Source organism: Tenrec ecaudatus, chromosome 10, assembly GCF_050624435.1.
Source record: "Tenrec ecaudatus isolate mTenEca1 chromosome 10, mTenEca1.hap1, whole genome shotgun sequence".
In the NCBI taxonomy this organism is placed as follows: Eukaryota; Metazoa; Chordata; class Mammalia; order Afrosoricida; family Tenrecidae; genus Tenrec; species Tenrec ecaudatus.
In genome coordinates, this window is record NC_134539.1 from 158,350,161 (window position 1) to 158,368,147 (window position 17,987).

A 17,987-nucleotide genomic window follows, 5' to 3' on the forward strand; every position below is an offset into this window, starting at 1 on the left:
TCTCAGCCCCAGCTAGAGAGCCCCCTGGCTGGTGTGGGCAGCCGTGGTAGGAGGGCAGAGCCAGTCCTCTGCTCTGGGGCGCAGTGAGAGGGGCAGAGGGCAGGCATTCAGCATGCACATCACCAGCACACGGAGCCCCAGCACCAGCTAGGACACCCACTCTTCACGTGTCCCCAGGAGGGCAGGGGGATAGGTCAGAGGCCCAGGTCATCATCCTCCCTCTTCCCTGATGGCCAGGGGCAGCCACACACAGGTGGTGTGAAAACTGCAATAAGGCAGAGTAGCAGCAAACAAACCTTAGCTCTATCCCTGGCATCTCCGGAAGACAGAGGGGTGGCACTACCCAGCAGGGGGCATGTGGTACTTTTGTCCTTGAATCTACACTTGCCAAATCCTTCAACCCCACAAGGGAGGAAATGAGGATGAAATCCGGGGTCCCAAGCAGTTTAGAGCGGAGCTTCTGCTGCCTTTCCGAGACCCACACCTAAGAAGACCCAGTCTGAACCAAACCGAAACAAGAGAAGCTAGGTTTATTCCAAAGAGCATGCACACACTAAAGTAAGCATGGGAAGCTGGGCTTTGACTTGATGAGGCAGCTTCAAAGAGTTGTTGACCATACGTCACAAAAAGAAAAAAAAAACCAAAAAACTTAGAATCAATAAAAACCAAACCGGGATTCCTAATATCTTTACCAAAAAACAGCACAAACTCACCAAAGTATCTGGAAAGCAGCATTTTCATGATGTATCCCAGGATTGCAAACAAGTGACACACACAAGCATTAGACTGCTCCTTTCACAGGAGCCTGGAGGGCACTGCGGGCACTGTTTCATGGGCGTTCTAGGACTACGCACGGGGGGAGCTGGGTAGAGGAATCACAGCGCAGGCGAATCGAAGGTATCTGAGGTAGTTAGTTAATTGTGCCAACATGGCCAATAAACACATGTGGGGTTAATTGAAGGGTGGAGGGATAAATGGCTCGGTGAGCCTTGCCTTTCTAGTTCTCAGGTCTCTTGCTTTGTGATGGTCGGACCAGGGTGCAGCTTCCTTAGCCAGTTCCCTGCTTCAGCTGACAAGGCTCACTTCCTGCAAGACATCCCTGAGGAGAAGCCACATGGACCTACCCCGATGCAGCCCTGGGTGCTGGAGCAGCCGTGTGGAGAGCCCTGCCAGCGCTGAGATGCTTACACATTTACTAATTCGGCTTTCCTCCTGCAGTCAGCATCACAGTGTGTTTTGTGAGATGGAGGACTTTGTGGATTTGTTTCTTTAAAGTACCCAGATTAACACAGTATCAGTACAGATTCTCTAGTGGCATTTAATATCCATAAGGGTACAAAGATTTCCAAGTGGACACAATGTGTATGGCACGTACGAACGTGCACTGCCCTCTCTTGTCCATGACATCCCAGAACCCAGGAGCACACAGAATGGCCAGACTTGGTTTCTAAACACCACCCTCAGCTAGGAGACATTACAGAAACAGCTGGTTCCAGGGCAAGTCCAGCAAAGCATGAGATGAACCACAACTTCTGTGGGGCCACAAAGCACGGCCCCAAACAAGTAACTCACTGTCACAGAGTGGACGCCGACTTGAGGGCAGGCCCCATGAATTTCCGGGATGGTAACTCTTTATGGGCGTAGAAAGCCCCATCTTCAATTCCCCCACCTCCGCCCACACCCCAGGAGGGGCTGGTAGTTTCCAACTACTGAACTTATGTTAGCAGAGCCTGACAGAACCACTGAGCCACCAGGGGCTCCAAAAAACCCTCCAGGGGCTCCCAATGGCCAGCAGGGGGACAATGTGAGCAAGAGAATAAATGGAAGGGCTCACTTACAACCAGAGGACGCCAAGAATCCGTGATCTAGGGTTAATTTACATACCGGTATGCAAATACACAAATATGTAAAACACATACTAAATATACAAACACAGATGAAAAGATAGATGCCGGGAGGCAGGAGTTTCTCCCTTCCAGTAGAATTCCAAAAATACATAAGGAATATGTAAATAGACACACATTAATAACTGCTTCAGGCAAGACTCATCTATTCTAATGGTGCTGGGATTCGTGGCTAGAAGTCCGGCTGGAAACAAGATACTTCAGTCTCCAACGCTTCCCTCACTGTCACAAGGTAAACAGACACCAAGGAAATCAACCGCTGCACAGTGGGGAGCCCGGCCGGGCCCACTTTCACCAGGTGACCAACAGCAGTATTGCCAGCAGCGGGACCTCCTGACAGGCTGACTGCTTTGTAGTGAGGGGGTGCCGGAGCAGCCATGCCCACTCCCTGCTCACTGCTACCCCACGGTCTCCACCAGCAGGCACCACCCACCTACAAAGCACCGAACATCAAAAGCAGGGCCCTGGCCTGGGTGGGCTCTGGGACCAGGATGATGTCATCAGAAGCTGTCTCTATATGAGAACGGCAGCCTGGCTTCAAGGCTGACCTCCTGACCTCTGGTGCATGAACTGTTAGGTGAGAGGCCAACATTTTCTCCAGACACCTGCTTGAAAGGGGCTGGAAAATCCTTTGCATTTCTTTTGCAGTATCTTTTTTGTAAATCACAAGTAATAGGGGACGAATATCAGACCGTGGGGCCTGGCTGCATCTGGGTGCTGCCACCCCACCCTTAGTGGCTGCGGAATTGGGTGAGGGGCGGCTTTGTCATCTGTGAATAGGGGGCACCCTCGCCTCATCGTCGGACAATTGGGTCAAATAGCGAAAAAGCTGTTTAGGGAGCGGGCGTCCGACCCGGCTTCTGGCGGACGGGCTTCTGGCTCCGCTGCGCGCTAGGTCAGTGCAGGGATAACTAGGGGTGTTGGGGGGTGGCGCAGGGCGAGCAGAAGGCAGAAGTGCCACCTGCAAAGGCCGGATCTGTCTTGAGGACCATGCACAGGTCCAGTAGGTACCCCCCACTTTGCAGGGGAGCAGAGCTGGCTGGGCCGGGGATCCCCCAGGGCGGACCGGAAGTCGCCGTGGCCAGACCGGATTCTGCCCCAAAGGGACCCACGGGCCAGCGGTGCTTCCGACCGGCGCGGTGAGTCGGCACCCACCGCGGAGCCTGGCCCGGGGCCCCCACCCGGCGGCCTGCCTCCCGCCGCGCCCCGCCAGTGCTCATCCCAGCTCACCTCGGACGCACGCCCGCCGCGTCCGCGGCGTTGCCATGGCGACCCGGGCCTCGGCGCGCTCGGTGCGGCTCTGGGTCCCGCCGGGTGGAAACGCGCGCCCCAGCGCCGGGTTCCGGGTTCCGGCCCGCCGCCCGCGGGAACGGGCATGGGCCCGGCCGGTGGCCTCGGACGCAGTCCCGCGCCGGCCTCCTCTGCACGGAGCGCCCGCCGGGCCGTGATGAGACTGGCCCCGCGTTGGTCCCACGACCTGATGCGCTGAAGGGTGCCCCCCGCAAGGAGACCACGGCTGGGACCGGGAGGCCCACAGAGTGGCTGCAGCTCAGAGGGGACAGAGCGGACTCCTCGGGAATCAGGTCCCGGCCGAGGGGCAACGCCAGGGAACCAGCCTGCTTCTAGGGTGTGTGTCGGGCTCTTGGGGACTCGGTGTTATCACCTAAAAAGTAGGGTCTGCGAGAGAGGCAGGCTCTTTCTGAAACCTCTACGACTGAGTTCGAATCTCAGTCTGGGCACCTGTTAAAAAGACCCTGTTTGGAAATAGGGGTGTGTGTGTGTGGGCGGGGGTTGCCCCATTAATAAAGCCAGGCCGTGTTGTTAAATGTCAAGCAATTGCTCTGACTCAGGACAGCACAGTTCCAGAGGGGGAGGGCGTTCCTCACCCTAACCCCTCTCAGGGGTGCCCCTTACAGAGGATGGACACACAGACATGTAACTGAGTTGGAGGCGCAGACACAGGGGAGCGTCCTCCACAAGCTGAGGGACCCAGGCACACCTAGAACTGTTGACCAGGTAAGGGCCACGGGACCCAGCCCCAGTGCATGGGTCCCAGCGCTCTGGGTGGCCAGGGCATCTCCCCAAAGCCCCTCTTTACAAATGAGGAAACGGAAGTCAGGGTGAACATGCCCAGTCATGGGGGGCGGGGAGCAAGGTTTGCATGCAAGGCACACAGTGGTGTCAACACCTATCTCCAAACCAGCAAAGAGGAAGGCCGAAAGGTCATCTGGGCAGGGCTGCAGGGTACAGCTGACCACTGAACCCGAGGGGTCTGAGTAACCTCACTGACAGTCCACGATCCCAGAACACTGGCCCAGAGGCCTGGCCCTGACCACCCATAATTCCCAGGCCTGTTCTGGTTTCTGGCCCTGGTGGCCACTGCCCACTGTGTGATGCTCTGCTGTGAGGCCGCCCAGAGGCTTGAGAGCAAAAAGTGAGGGCTGGAGCCAAGGGGTGGGGGTGGAGCTACCTTGTGGCCTGGGCAGGTCACTTCCTGTGCTGTGGGGCACACACGGCCTGGCCAGCCCTCTGGCTCACAGGCCCTGGACAGTAGTAGCAAGTCAGCCTGGAACTTTTCCCAAGGCCAGCTGCCTCTGCTCCCTAGGACCAGCACCTTTGGGTGCCCACTGACAGTTGGGCAAATCCCTAAGAAAAGAGGATGGGGACAGGAGTGAGGGCATCCAGCAGGGAGCCAGTCCTCCCAACCAACCCATTCCATGCTGGGCACTATCTGAGGCCCATGTAGCAGTCCCTGCCTACCAAGGCCAGAAGTTTCCTCCAAAGGCTGGGAGCAGGAAGGACTTCCTATTGCCTGGCAAGCGGGATGCTCAGAGGGGTTCCGCCACCAGGAAAGGAAGAGGTCTCTATGGGCAGGACTCAGGCCCAGGCCTGAGCAAATGGCCTAAGGGTCCAGGTGGCAGTGTCAGCAACAGCCACTCACTGGTCAGCCCTGGGCCAACCGTAGAAATGCCCAAAGCGAGGGCAGCAGTTGCTGGGATGCTCGCGGGGCCACAGGATGAGCTGACCGGACAGCGGTGGGCACTGGCTATCTCTGCACAGGCTACTCCCTCAGGCTGTCTTAGCCCAGCATTTTGCTGCCACTGCTTTCTGTCCACTACTGACCAGGCCTGGGGACAGAAGGCATGGATGCTGGGATGTAACCTCTCCCGTCAGTCTCATTCCCCAACGGGGCTGGGGCACCGTGGAGACACTTAACACATTTGTAGTCACCAGATCCTTCTAGACCATGAGGTCTGACCCTCCTGAGAAAGGTGGAGAAAATGAGGCCCACGGAGCTAAGGGGCCTCCTGGGGCCACACGCAGGGCAGGGACAGAAGCCCAGCACTGCCCATCCCGAGCAAGATAGGAAGGCCAGACTGTCCCTAGTCCCCGGACGGCCTGGCCTGTATCCCTGAGTCCTCACCTGCCCTCTCAGGTGGTTTCTAGGCGTCCTTGCTGCAGTCATAAGGAGGGAGAGGCATTTTTCTCTGGTCCCCAGGTAGGAGCCTGGGCACTTCCTACCCGAGCTGTATCCACAACACCAGGCTCCAGGCTGTGCTGGGGCTGGACTTCTGCCAGGGATGGCCTGAGCCAGGCTGGCAGCCTGAGGCTGCATGAGTGCTTCCTCCTGGGCCACACCTCAGCCTGGCAGGTGACTGTCTTGTGGGGGGCGTGGCCCTGGGCAGGTGAGGCCTTAATGAGAAGCTAGCGGAATGAGCTGGTGGAGGACAATAACCCAGCCCTGGGGCAGCCCCACACTCCCTCACCCACTCCCAGGAGCACCTGCTCTGTTCCCGGCCCCCAGGTTGGGGTGGGGGACACTGGACACTCCCCGCTCTGCCTTTAGGGTGCTGTAGGGCACTGCCCAGCCGCCTGGGCATGAGCTGTGAGAGGAAGGCTAACAGAAGTACCTACAATGTGCAAGGCACGGCCCTGCTTGCTGACAGCCAGGAGGACTTTGAAGTGCTTGCTGAGGAAGACCCAGGTCTACAGCCTTCAGCGTGGATCAGCCCTCGTGTAAACAAAACCCAACCATCACTGCCAGACCAACAGACAGCACCATGATCAGTGGACCAAAGGGGGAAGTTGTCCAGGATTTTGTTTACTTGGATCAATGTTCATGGAAGCAGGAGTTAAGAAATCAAATCCTGTATTGCTGCACAAGACCTCCTTAAAGAACCAAGATGTCAGTCACTGTGAGGAGCCAGGTGCCTCTCAGACAAGCCACCGTGTTCTCGGTCACCATGCAGGTGTGTGAAGCAGGTCGTGACACAAAAGCCCATGGGAGAAAGCAGGCGCTTGGATGATGGTGCTGGAGAAGATCACTGAAGTGTGGCGGACTGCCAAAAGAGCAAGCACATCTGGCTTGGAAGAAGTACGTCCAGAGTGCTCGTTAGAAGCCAGGATGGTAAGATTTTGTCTCATGAACGTGTTAGCAGGAGAGACGCCCCCCAAAAAGCAAATCTCACTGCCATGGGGCCCCTGCCGACTGCTGATGACCCTAAATGACAGGTCAGGACAGTCCCAGTGTTTCCGAGACTGGAACTTTTCAGGGAATAGAAAGCCCTATCTTTCTCTGTCAGAGGGGCTTGGGATTTTGAACTGGCGACCTTGCAGATCACGGTCCAACTTGCAGCCACTCCACCGCAAGCTGGGCTCCCCGGGAGAGAGCAGTCCTGGGAAAGGTCACCCTTGGTACCGTGGAGGCAGTGAGGGAGGGGGAGCCAGGACGGCAGGTGCTGCCACGGAGCAGCTGTGGGGATCCCACAGGACCAGACAGGCCTCTCTTCTGTTTGGTATGGCTTCTAGGGGTCTGAGCCAACCGGGTGCCTCTTGTGCAGTTAGGTTTGAGGTCAGCCTGACCCTGTGTGCACCCATGGATCAGATCATAGCCCGATGATGCCTCCTTGGGGGTCGTCACATTTTATATCAGAAAAACTCAACCCCAACCCACTGCTGTCAAGTCAATGCAGGGCACGCGCCCCTTAGAAAAGGAGGGTGAGGACGAGGGTGGCTGCACCCCCATCATCAACCTGTGGGTGCAGAGGCGGAATTGGGATCCCTTCGGATTGTGTGTTCTCCAGACTGCAACAGGAAGTAAGCAATTAAACACGGGTGCCCCCTGCGGCTCCAGGGTGGCCCCCTCTCTCAGCCGACAAGCTGTGACCCAGGGAGGGGACTGAGGCCTGCTGCCACAGCCACCCCCAGGAGCCACCGGTCCAGGCTCCAGGAGACATCAGCTGCGCCCACACCTAACTACAGGGACTTAGACTGAGCCCCCACCAAGCCAGTGCCTGAGAGTCAACATGCCATATGAGCCATGAGGGCTTGCCCAAGCAGCAGCAGCCCATCAGGTGGGTGGGGGTGAGGCCATGATATCAGGCACCTTGCCTTCCCCCTACCCCTGCCCCAAGCTCTGAAGATAGGCTCTGGTGGGGGCGGGGGACAGGGCCAGCCTTGCAGAGGGATAAATGGCTTTACCATACCTGCTCCCCACCTACTCACCAAGCGGGGTGCTCGGTGGGGCCAGAGGCCCTAGGTTGGAGCCACTGTGGCCCAGAGTGAGTTGGCACCCGTTCTCTGGGTGACTGCACGGGGTATGAGAAGGGGCAGAAGAAAGTGTCCCAGAACCTGGGGAGGGGGCTGCTCTCTTAGACATGTTTGCCTAATCCCCACAACTGTACAGCAGCCCCCAGCAGGGCACCAGGTCCTCCCTTGCTCCCCCTTCTGCCCACTCAAGTCCCCAGAGGTCAGTCCTGGGGGTGGAGGGGCTGAGTAGGATGTGTCAGTGACCTGGGGTCTGAGCGGGGCCTTCACGCCTTTCACCTGTGCTACCCTCAAACACACCCCACACAGGCCATGCCCCAGTCCTACGCTCCCCACATCCTACAAGCTGCACAGACTCTGCCCCATGCCCTTTGAGCTTCTGCTGGGCCCCAGCCCCAAGCCACCCCAACCCCAACCGCCATCCTGACCCACCAGCAGCACAGGCTACACCAGTTCACTGGCTGTTCCTGTCTTCTCTTTCTGTCCCCAGGAGCTCAAACAGCTTCAGAGCTGTGGGGACAGTGAGGGGGAGGGCAGCTAGCCTTCAGGCTAGGGGAGGGGGTGCCCTGAGGGCGACACCTCTCTCCTACTGCACTCCTTCCTGACCTGGGGCAGGGAGGCTGCTGGCAAGGATCCCTGAGCCCCGTGGAGCGAAGTGTGACTGATAGGTGTGGAGTGACAGGCTGTCACCAGAGACGCAGCACCTTACTCCAGGCCCCCCACCAGCCTGGGCAGGTCAGGGGCAGGCTGCTAATCCCAGGGTGGGGCCTCTGCTGAGTCCTGCCAGCCCAGTACTGGGGATGCAGCACAGCAGCTCTGGGTAAGTCCAAGTGCGGGGATCCCTGGGGCTCAAGGGTGTGGAACTAGGCTGGAGAGCTGGCCTTAGGAGGTGTGGGGTCTGGCCTCTGCCCCCTGGGACAGCTGCTATGGGAGCCTTGAGCCCTGTCTCCTGTGTCCACGATTTTTTGGGAGATAAGGGGTGTAACAGGACTCAGAAAGATCTGGAAAAGGTGGCACAAGAGCACCCAGGGAAGCCACAGCTGTGTGTTGGGGTAGCCAGAATAGGGGTGTGAGGCTGAGGAGACAAGGCCGGTCCCCCATGGGAGGACCCAGAGGACAGGAAAGGTGGTGGCTATCTCCCACTCAGTGCTGAGCTGGCCTCAGAAGCCACTGCCTGGTCGGCGATGGCCGCACCCCGCCCGTGCCTGGCCCAGCGGCTCCTTCAGAATCAAGTCGTCAGCCAGGTGCCAGGGAGTGTGGGGCCTGGCCGGGTGGGGCAAGACAGAGCCTGAGTCCAGCACAATAAGAGACCAGGTTGTGGTTGCTGGGGGTTGGTGGGGGGAGGAAATGATATGCCTGGCCTGGTGAGTCCCCTGCACTACCGCAGTGGGGGCTGCTAGGGGGTGAAGGGACTTACTCAGAGCTCCTGCTCCCCACACTTGGCCTGTGGGATACGGTGCAGGGTCATGACAGCCTGTTCTGAAGGCTGAACGTGGAGGGGGAGTGTCCCACACTCAGGGGCACTAAGATGGTTAGGTCCAGGAAGCCCCCTCATGTCTTTATCCGGGGGTATTCTTTTATCTGAGTATTCTACAGGGCTCATCCGTGGGCACCCCTCCCCTCTGCCTGTGACACCTCCCCCCATCCCAGTCCCAGTCCAGCTCCTGAAGGACCCTTCCTTCTCCAGGCCCTCAAGCCAGAGGACAGCTGAGGCTGGAAAGCACTGGACTCTAGGATGACAGTGTGCCATAGGGGGAGGGGGAAGATGCCAAGAGCCCCATCTTTGGGCAAGTAAAGCTGGGAAGGAAGGTGACTGATGGTGGGGTCCCTCCCCTCTCAGGGAGTGGGGGCTGGGACTGCCTACCGTGGAGACTCCAAGTACTGGGTGGGCACCTCTCATGGTTGGGTCACCCTGAGCTCTTGGTGAGGGGAGGGGGCAGCCTCCACCTAGTCTCTTTGGGTCACCTCGACCTTGCCACCCCACTGTTTCAGTCCATGAGCAATGAGTGCCTCAGCAGTGGGGTGTGGGAGGAGGAGGACGGTGGGTGGTTAACACAGGGGGCAGTGGAGAGGGTGTGTGTAGGGGGATACCTGTGAATTGAAGTTCCTTTCCTCAGCTCTTCCCTGCTCTGAGGGCTGCTCCCTTCGCCCACCCCCTGTTCTCCACCCAGCAGACCTGTCAATGTTGGCTGGCGCAGGCAGATGGGGGGCCCTCTATCCCAGGGCCTCCAGATCTGGAAGGGCAGTAGCCCCTGTCTGCCCTGGGGTGACAGGTCTAAGTGGGTTTTTGTCAGGTCTTGTGGGGTCACACCAAAGTCTGAACACTGTATCCTGCTCTAAGTTTCCAGAGGAGGTTGTGGGTGTGTGGTGTAACCCCCATTTCTGCTGTAAGGTGGCAGTCCTGGGCCACCCACCCCAGCCCTACATGGTGACCCACTTGCCCCTGGGGGGGGCGTGTCACTCCTGACCCCACACCTCAGTACCCATCAACTTCGGGAGCAGTGGGAAACAGGTGGGGTGGGAAGAGCTCCCCCAACACACACTGGGTGGCTCCCTTGGCCCCCCAACCCCGGCTCCCCAATTTGAACTACCCACCCAAGGGCCATTACAAAATTGAGGCTGTGCTAAACACCCCCCCCCAACACCCCCAGGCCTTGCTGCCTTGCCTTTCCCACCTGGGCAGGCGTCTAGCCCACGGTGAGGGTCCGAGAGGGAGAGGGGTGGGGCCGGCTCCGCGGTGGCTCCCCGAGGCAGCGCCAGCCTTGCTTGGGGAACGGAAGTGCACGGGTGGACGCGCGTGTCGGCTCCCGGCGGGAATCCCGGACCGGGACGCGTGTGGGGGCCAGGTTGGCGGGGATCCGGGCGCGCCGTCGGGGCGCAGGGAGCGGGGGCGGGCCCGGGGCGGGGCCCGGCCGGGTGACGTGCGCGGGGACGTGCGGCGCGAGCGGGCCGCTGGGGCTTGGCAGTAGCCCCGCTGGGCGCCCAGCTGAACGCGAGCAGCGGCGGCGGCGGCACGGCAGGTAGGTGGGCTGCGGGGCATCCCGTCCGCGAGGGCGCCCGCCTTGCCGCCCACGAGCCCCCAACGCTGGCAGGGCCGGCGGGGAGACCCCGTCGGGCAGCCCTCGGGCCCAGCTCCCGGCAGCGGCGGCGCGCGGCTATAAATGGCTCCGGGATGACTGTCGCGGCGCGGCCCGGCCCGCTATTTGGCGCCGCCGAGGTGGCCGCCCGCCCAGCCCGCGGGCCGCTTCCCGAAGGAGTGCTGCACGTGTGCCACCGATCCTGGCACCCTGACTCTCCACGTCCAGGCCTGAGGCAGGTCGCAGGTGCTGTCCCGCTGCTGCCGGCTGCTGCTTCCCTATCCTAAAAGTGGTTTGAAGTACAGGGCAGAAGGAAGTGGATAGGTGAGCTCAGGGCCACTAGTCGGTGTCTGGGGTCTGGCAAGAAGGGTCCACCCGGGCCAGCATCCTGCCTGTTCGGGACGACTTGAGTGGCCTGGGATGACCTGGTCTTTCTGTTGGCAGGGGGTTAAGGTCTGAGGACTGGCCCTGTCTGTGGCACTGGAGTAGCTGCCGCCCGTGGGGCCCCGCCGAAGGTGCTGGTAGGCAGTGCAGGCAATGGCATACCAGCTGCCAGCACGACGCAGGGTGGGGTTAGAGAGGGAACTGATAGAAGTCCATGGCAGGTGGGGCCACCTCCTGCCCAAGGCACACAGGGGATGTGGGCAGATCCAGAGACCTAGGTGGAGGCCCAGGGTGACCTTGGGCAGGGCTAGCTACCCCAGGATTAACCTTGCTTCCACCAGTTTGTGGGGGTAGGCAGCAAGGGAGGGGTATTATGGGGTAGGATGTGTGCCCACGCAAGGAATGTAGGGGTCCCATCCTATGGCTGGTGGAGAATGGTGTGGGGGAGAGGGGTGCATGCGACCCGGAGGTGGGCCCCTCGGAAGGGGGAAGCTGGCCCTGAAGGTGGCCCCATCTTAGGCGAGTCCAGCCCACCAACCCTCAGCTCAAGCCCGTGAAATGAGCTGCTGGAAGCACCGCTCACGTGGGGGGCGGGGCGCCCACCTGCGGTCCCAGGAGTTCAATCAAGGCCCTTTGGGGAAGGGAAGAGTGCCGCCCCGCCCCGCCCCACGCTCCTGGGTTCTGCTAAGCACAGTGCCGCGGGCGGATGCACGTCCGGCAAATACGGTAGCGGCCGGCATGGGCCCGTACTCCTGGCAATACGGTGGGGCTCCTCCCTTGGCACGGTCACGTCCCCCACGTCCGGAGTCCAGGCCGCGCTGCCGGAGCAGCTGAAGCATCCTCTTCTGCACCCGGCCCCTCGGTGGGCAGGCTTACAGCCGCTGGGCTCAGGGCCACCTGAGGGCATGCGCTGGGGAGCCTGGCCGCCAGTGGAGCTGGAAGGTGGCGCTCAAGGCACTGCGCACCCTGTCTGCCTGTCCCTAGACTCCATCCAGGCACGTGTGGTCCCTGGGCAGAGCTCAGAGTCCTAATTCTCACCCACACCCATTCCCTATCTCAGGGGTGTCCCCCCAGCACTGGCCTGATGGTCCCTTTAGCCCTCTTGGGGCAAGAGTAGCTGGTATGCTGGCCCAGCCTCTCTAGCCCTCGGCCCATAGATTTCTGCCAGTGGCCAGCCCTGGTGCCCTGGCCTGCAGAGGAGACAAAGTGGTGTGTGAAGCACAGACATGATGCTGGTGGCATGAGCCTGCACTTTATTCCTTGGCATGGTTGTGTCAGATTCTGTGCTACAACTTGACCACAGCCTGTTTATCCCTTCTTGCATGGATGGACTTTTGGATTGTCTCCAGTCTGGGTTCCTTGACAGTGGACCGGACAAATGGGGGAGGGTGGTGGTGGCCAGGCTCCTGCCCCACAGGCTCTAGGTTCAACTCTGCCGTCCAAGACTCCTCCAAAGATGCCAGTTGGGGAGGCGCCCTGGTGACCACCCGCTGCCCAGAGACATCTCGAGCCCTATCTCCTGTAGGTCGGAGGGCATCCGGCCGGGGGGTGGGGGGGTTGTCCTGCAGGGATGGACCATGGGACCCGGCTGTGAATCCAAGCACAGGGATGGACAGTGCTAGTGTGGACAGTGAGGCCAGGGATTCCACCCATTGGCCCCTCCATAAGCTGACAAGTGGGACATGCACCTGCAGAGGCACTGGTGCATGTTGGGAGATTGGGGCCAGTGAGTGGGAGTTCACCAGGCCTGGGTAGACCCTTGCCTAGTGCCCACACTCTGGGAGAAAGCCTCCAGACTTGCCCAATTCCTTCTAAGCCAGGTGGAGGAGGGGTGGAGAGGTTCGGAATGCATGGACCACAGGTTACTGTTTGGGTAACACAGAGGGCTGGGGAGGGAAGCTTGGGAGAGACTGGCCACATACATCCCCCGCCCCCTACCCCAGGCCATGTGTCCAAGCCTCTGGCATGCCGAAGGGACCATTGGAGGGAGAGTCTGATCTTGGGGGGGTCTCCCACAACTCACTGAGCACCAAGGCCCAGACCGCAGGGACAGGTCCTAGAGCTGAGGAGACTGGCCATTCAAGGTCTGGCATAGAGGGATGAGGTTGAGAGAGGGGCAGAGACCAAAGCAGGGTGATGTCCCAGCAGGGAGGGTGCATGGGAGGTGGGATGGGTCCCAAGGCTGTTCCCCTGGCTGGGTGTTGGGCTGACCCAGGAGGTGCAGGTCTGGTTCCTGTTGTGTTTGGGGACCCAGCCTGGGCATGAGTGGGTTCCAAAGTCAGATGTGAGTATATGCAGAGGGCAACTGGGGTACTGAGGCCTCAGCCGCACCCCAAGGTTCCAACTCCTGACTTCCCTGGGTGCTCCTCCAGATGGCTTGAGGGGGCTATCAGTATGGGCATCCCTGCCTCCAGCAGCCTGGAATGGGGGGCAAGGGTCTTCATGTTGGCACTCAAGCTGAGCCGCCTTGCTCCACCCACCTGGCAGATCAGCTTCAAGGGTGGTTATTTCTGGGCTGGCATGTTTCCCCTGAGGGTAAATGTCACAAAAGGCCAGCAGGCTACCCTGGTCCCTGGACACCCCCAGCCTGGACCCACACCCTGAGGGGCAGCTTGGCTTCTCTTTACACACGTGCATTGGTGGGAGCCCACCTCCAAATGGATTTCCTAGCCCCTTGTCCTACCTTCTAGTACAATCCACACACCCCCAAGCCTGTGCCCCCGCCCTTGTTGAGCTGTACTTTGTCCCCATGACTCAGGCCATCAGGCTGGTATCTGAAGATGAACTACCCCCACCTCTCTGCAGGCCCTTGGCACGCTCCCCACGTGAGCCCCAGGGGCAGGTACTAGAACACGCTGTGCCCAAGGGCCTTGGTCTGCTGCCCTCTGCTCACTCCTCACCCTCTTACAGGGAGCCAGCTACCTGCCAGCCCAGTAACAGGCCTCCTCCCTACACAACTGGGAGGGAGCAGTCACCTCAGACCCCTGGTGGGAGGGGGTTGGGGAGTCTCTGGGCGGCTTCTAATTTGAACCTAGGACCACCTGGAATTCCAGGACTTCGACATCCCCCATCTCTGTAGCTTTTCAACGGATACCCCGAATTAAGGGCTTGGGCATCTCCAGGGGGGCTCTCACCACTGAGCATGGGACAGTGAGTGTGGGCAATCTCTCAACTTCTGGGCCAACCTGCCATCTCTTACTGTAGCTGCTCTGGGCAAGCTGGGTGCTAGGAGGGGCACACAGATCCAGAAACCACTCGGCAAGACTCAGCAGGAGGCACTGCTGTGGGGAGGTGCCCACACCCGGGAAATGTTGATCACCACACAGGGCTTTGTCTGTCCCTAGAGAGCTGCCTGCACCTGCAGTGGGAGGGCCAACCTCCTTCCGTACTGAGTGTCCCCTGCCTGGCCTGCCCGCCATAGGTTCCTGACCCAAGTCAGGTGAGGCCCGAGCGCCCAGCCTGTGTCCTGCACAGCAGACCCGTGTCCCCTCCTGAGCACTGAGCTGAGTGAGGCCCATGGTGGAAAGCTCCCAGGGAAGAGCAAGGTGCAGGCTGACAGGGGAGGTGATCAGGGCCTGGCTGCATCTGAGTCTTGCCCTCCCCAAGTGCTACAATGGCTGCTCTACTCCACCCTGTCCACACGCAGCCAGGCCCAGAGGGGTGGGCAAGGGGCAAGCTCAGGGACAGAGACCTCACACTCTGGGTGACCTTGCCTGCCACCTGGGACAGTGCCAGTGACCCGCAGCTTCCCGAAATAGCCCCAGCCTCAGCCACAAACACCAGCCAGGCCGGCACCCCCATCGGGGTACCCGCTGCCCAGGAGGCTGTAACCCGAATCCTGCTGAGCCCAAAAAAGCCACTGCCCTTTAGAGGGCCAGCTGCCACCCCGGCCCTGTTGAGCTGCACCCGGCAGAGCCACAGGTGGGCTCTGAGTTAGTGCTGGGGCAGCCTGTGCCGCCGAGGAAGTGCTATCCAGGTCAGAGCTGGTGGGCGCTGGGGTTGGGGGCCTGTGCAGAGCTGGCTATGCACACGTCCTCCCTGCCTCTGTGCAGATGTGTGTGTGTGTGTGTGTGTGCGTGTGCATGCAACTTTGTGCAGATCTGGCTGAATGCATGTGTGCCCTGGGCTGGGGGTGTGGCCACCATACAAACTTGGGCTGGGAGGATGGTCCAGTGTGTGCTCACTGGTGCACAGCACAGCACAGCGTCCACGTGTCCTGGGCATGTCCTGTCCCCACTCTGCAGGGTGGCCTCAGCCGAGATTGTCTCCGTGGCAACCAGTGATTCCTATTGCAGGCAGGCAGAGCCAGTGTTCCAGCCATGGGCGGCGCAGTGGTGGATGACAGCCCTCCGGGGGTCCCGGCCCCAGATGGTGGCTGGGGCTGGGCCGTGCTCTTCGGCTGCTTTGTCATCACCGGCTTCTCCTACGCCTTCCCCAAGGCAGTCAGTGTCTTCTTTAAGGAGCTCATGAAGGAGTTCGGCATTGGCTACAGCGACACTGCCTGGATTTCCTCCATCCTTCTGGCGATGCTGTATGGCACAGGTCAGGCCCTGCCTTGGGGGGGAGGGGGAGGGAGTAGCGCCAGGGGACACGTGCAGGGCGCCACTTGTCCCCGCTGTGGCCCTGGATGTACTCATAGGCCGTCCAGAGGTCCAGCTGCCCTCATAAAGACGCTCTGGTGGGGGCGGGGGCTGTACCCACCGCGGAGTGGCCCTTTCCATCGCGCACGCGCCTGCCCGCAGCTGACACTGGTGGCAAGGGTTGGCCTGGGGGCGTGGCCAGGGTGCACCCTGCGCTCAGCACGCCCCGCCCCCCAGGACCCCTGTGCAGCGTGTGTGTGAACCGCTTCGGCTGCCGTCCCGTCATGCTGGTAGGCGGGGTCTGCGCGTCCTTGGGCATGGTGACCGCATCCTTCTGCCGGAGCATCATTGAGGTTTACCTGACCACGGGGGTCCTCACTGGTGAGTGGGCTGGGGCGGGGGCAGATGTTGGGCAGCCCTGCCGACGAGTGGACACATCGGGGGATGGGTGATCCTGGGGGCCAGCAGGTCCCTTATGCCCGCCTGCCCCACCGGCACCCCTCCCTCCAGGCCTGGGCCTCGCGCTCAACTTCCAGCCCTCGCTCATCATGCTGAACCGCTACTTCAGCCAGCGGCGACCCCTGGCCAATGGGCTGGCGGCAGCGGGCAGCCCCGTGTTCCTGTGTGCCCTGTCCCCGCTGGGTCAGCTGCTGCAGGACCACTACGGCTGGCGCGGCGGCTTCCTCATCCTCGGGGGCCTGCTGCTCAACTGCTGCGTGTGCGCCGCGCTCATGCGGCCGCTGGAGCCGGCCCGCACTCCGGGGACCCCGGAGCCTGGCCCGCGCCCACCCGCGCACCGCCGCCTGCTGGACCTCAGTGTCTTCCGCGACCGCGGCTTCGTCATCTACGCGCTAGCTGCCTCCATCATGGTGCTGGGCCTCTTCGTGCCGCCTGTGTTCGTGGTGAGCTACGCCAAGGACCTGGGCACACCTGACACGCAGGCCGCCTTCCTGCTCACCGTGCTGGGCTTCATCGACATCTTCGCACGGCCCACGGCAGGCCTCGTGGCTGGACTGCCACGAGTGCGGCCCTACTCTGTCTACCTCTTCAGCTTCGCCATGTTCTTCAACGGGGTGGCTGACCTGGGGGGCTCCACTGCCACCGACTACGGCGGCCTGGTGGTCTTCTGTGTCTTCTTCGGCATCTCCTATGGCATGGTGGGCGCCCTGCAGTTTGAGGTGCTCATGGCTATCGTGGGCACCCACAAGTTCTCCAGTGCCATTGGGCTGGTGCTGCTGCTGGAGGCCATGGCCGTGCTGGTCGGGCCCCCTTCTGGGGGTGAGTACAGTGTGTGTGTATGTGAGAGAGCGAGCGAGAGTGCTGGGGGCCATTACACACCGGGTCAGTGGACTGGATCCCAGCCCCCGTGGCCATTCTTGCTGGACAGCCATACACTACTAGGCTGAGACCACCTCTGGCTGCCCATAAGGATGCACCTGCCTGCTGTGGTGGCCAGGCGCATTTCAGAGTTGCAGGGTGGCAGTGCCAAGACTGGATATCCATGTCCTTCCCGTCAGATTACCCCCACCCCGGGGTGCCACGCAACCAGAGCCCACCCCATGTCCTAAGAAGGCCAGCCCTAGGCCTCCTCAGAGCCCCGCCACACACACCCTCCCCCTGTGCCCCCCCCTCCTGCCCCGCCCCGCCAGGCACTGAGACTCCATCCACCCGCTTGCAGGCAAGCTCCTGGATGCTACACATGTCTACCAGTACGTGTTCCTGCTGGCGGGCGCTGAGGTGCTGTGCTCCTCCCTCGTGCTGCTGCTGGGGAGCCGCTTCTGCAGGGGCCACGGGCCAGGGACGCCCGGTGGGGAGGCAGCCCGGCAGGAGCAAGCCCCTGACCCTGCTGCAGCTGGCGCAGTGGATGCTCGTGAAGTGGAGGTCTTCCTGAAGGACCAGCCCGCCACCAACGGGGAGGCCACGCACAGCCCGGAGACGAGCGTCTGAGTGGGCGCCGGGGACAGGCGCCGAGAGGAGCTGGATTTATTCACACGCAGGGCGGGCGGGCTGCCTGCTGGCACCGGTCAGTCTGGCGGGGAGGTGGTGGGGATGGGGGCGTCCCATTCCACATCTGGTCTGCAGTGGAGCCAAGCCTGGTTACAGAGCTGTCCTGGGGGCTGGCCACCCTCTCCCCACCCTCCTGCCCGCCCAAGGACTGGAACTCAGGACCCACCTTCACTGGAGGTGGGGGCTTCTGGGCACGCCCTGCTGGGACTGGACCCTGGGGCACAAAGTACCTTGTGGAGGTGCTCACACACCTGGGGCTGGAGAACAGGACTTGCAAGAACCTGGGAATCTGTATGAGGGTGCTAATGGAGCCCCAACTGTGCTCTGCTGAGAAACCTACCAGAGCTTGGTCTCAGTGCTTCTGTCTGCGCTCCGCAGGCGCCAGGGACCAAGCAGAGGCCTAGCTGATGTGTGCGCGCACTGGTGTGTGTGTAAGTGTGTGCGTGTCTACAGTACACGTGTGATAAAGGCTGGTTCACCTGCCTCCT

General features: G+C 61.1%; 1 protein-coding gene across 4 annotated transcripts; it reads left to right on the forward strand.

Annotated features, from left to right (window-relative positions):
- Positions 1-10,365: 10,365 nt before the first annotated feature.
- SLC16A3 (solute carrier family 16 member 3) lies at positions 10,366-17,838 on the forward strand. 4 transcript variants are annotated; one of them, XM_075562414.1, is made up of 6 exons: positions 10,428-10,471; positions 14,257-14,351; positions 15,208-15,454; positions 15,730-15,873; positions 16,003-16,770; positions 17,171-17,838. In XM_075562414.1, exons 3-6 carry the CDS (start codon positions 15,232-15,234, stop codon positions 17,437-17,439), a joined length of 1,404 nt encoding a protein of 467 aa, XP_075418529.1. In that variant the 5' UTR covers positions 10,428-10,471; positions 14,257-14,351; positions 15,208-15,231; the 3' UTR covers positions 17,440-17,838. The 4 variants fall into 4 exon arrangements, with proteins under 4 accessions (XP_075418528.1, XP_075418529.1, XP_075418530.1 ...); XM_075562413.1 differs by lacking the exon at positions 14,257-14,351 and having other exon boundaries at positions 10,366-10,471; XM_075562415.1 differs by lacking the exon at positions 10,428-10,471 and having other exon boundaries at positions 13,174-14,351.
- The last annotated feature ends 149 nt before the right edge of the window (positions 17,839-17,987 follow it).

What these genes read in the sequence shown, in the direction of transcription:
- SLC16A3 (XM_075562413.1), top strand. Translation starts at nt 15,232, where the DNA reads ATGGGCGGCGCAGTGGTGGATGACAGCCCTCCGGGGGTCCCGGCCCCA. An exon ending in GGCGATGCTGTATGGCACAG is followed by an intron (nt 15,455 to 15,729) that starts GTCAGGCCCTGC and finishes CCCGCCCCCCAG; the next exon opens with GACCCCTGTGCAGCGTGTGT. An exon ending in GGTCGGGCCCCCTTCTGGGG is followed by an intron (nt 16,771 to 17,170) that starts GTGAGTACAGTG and finishes ACCCGCTTGCAG; the next exon opens with GCAAGCTCCTGGATGCTACA.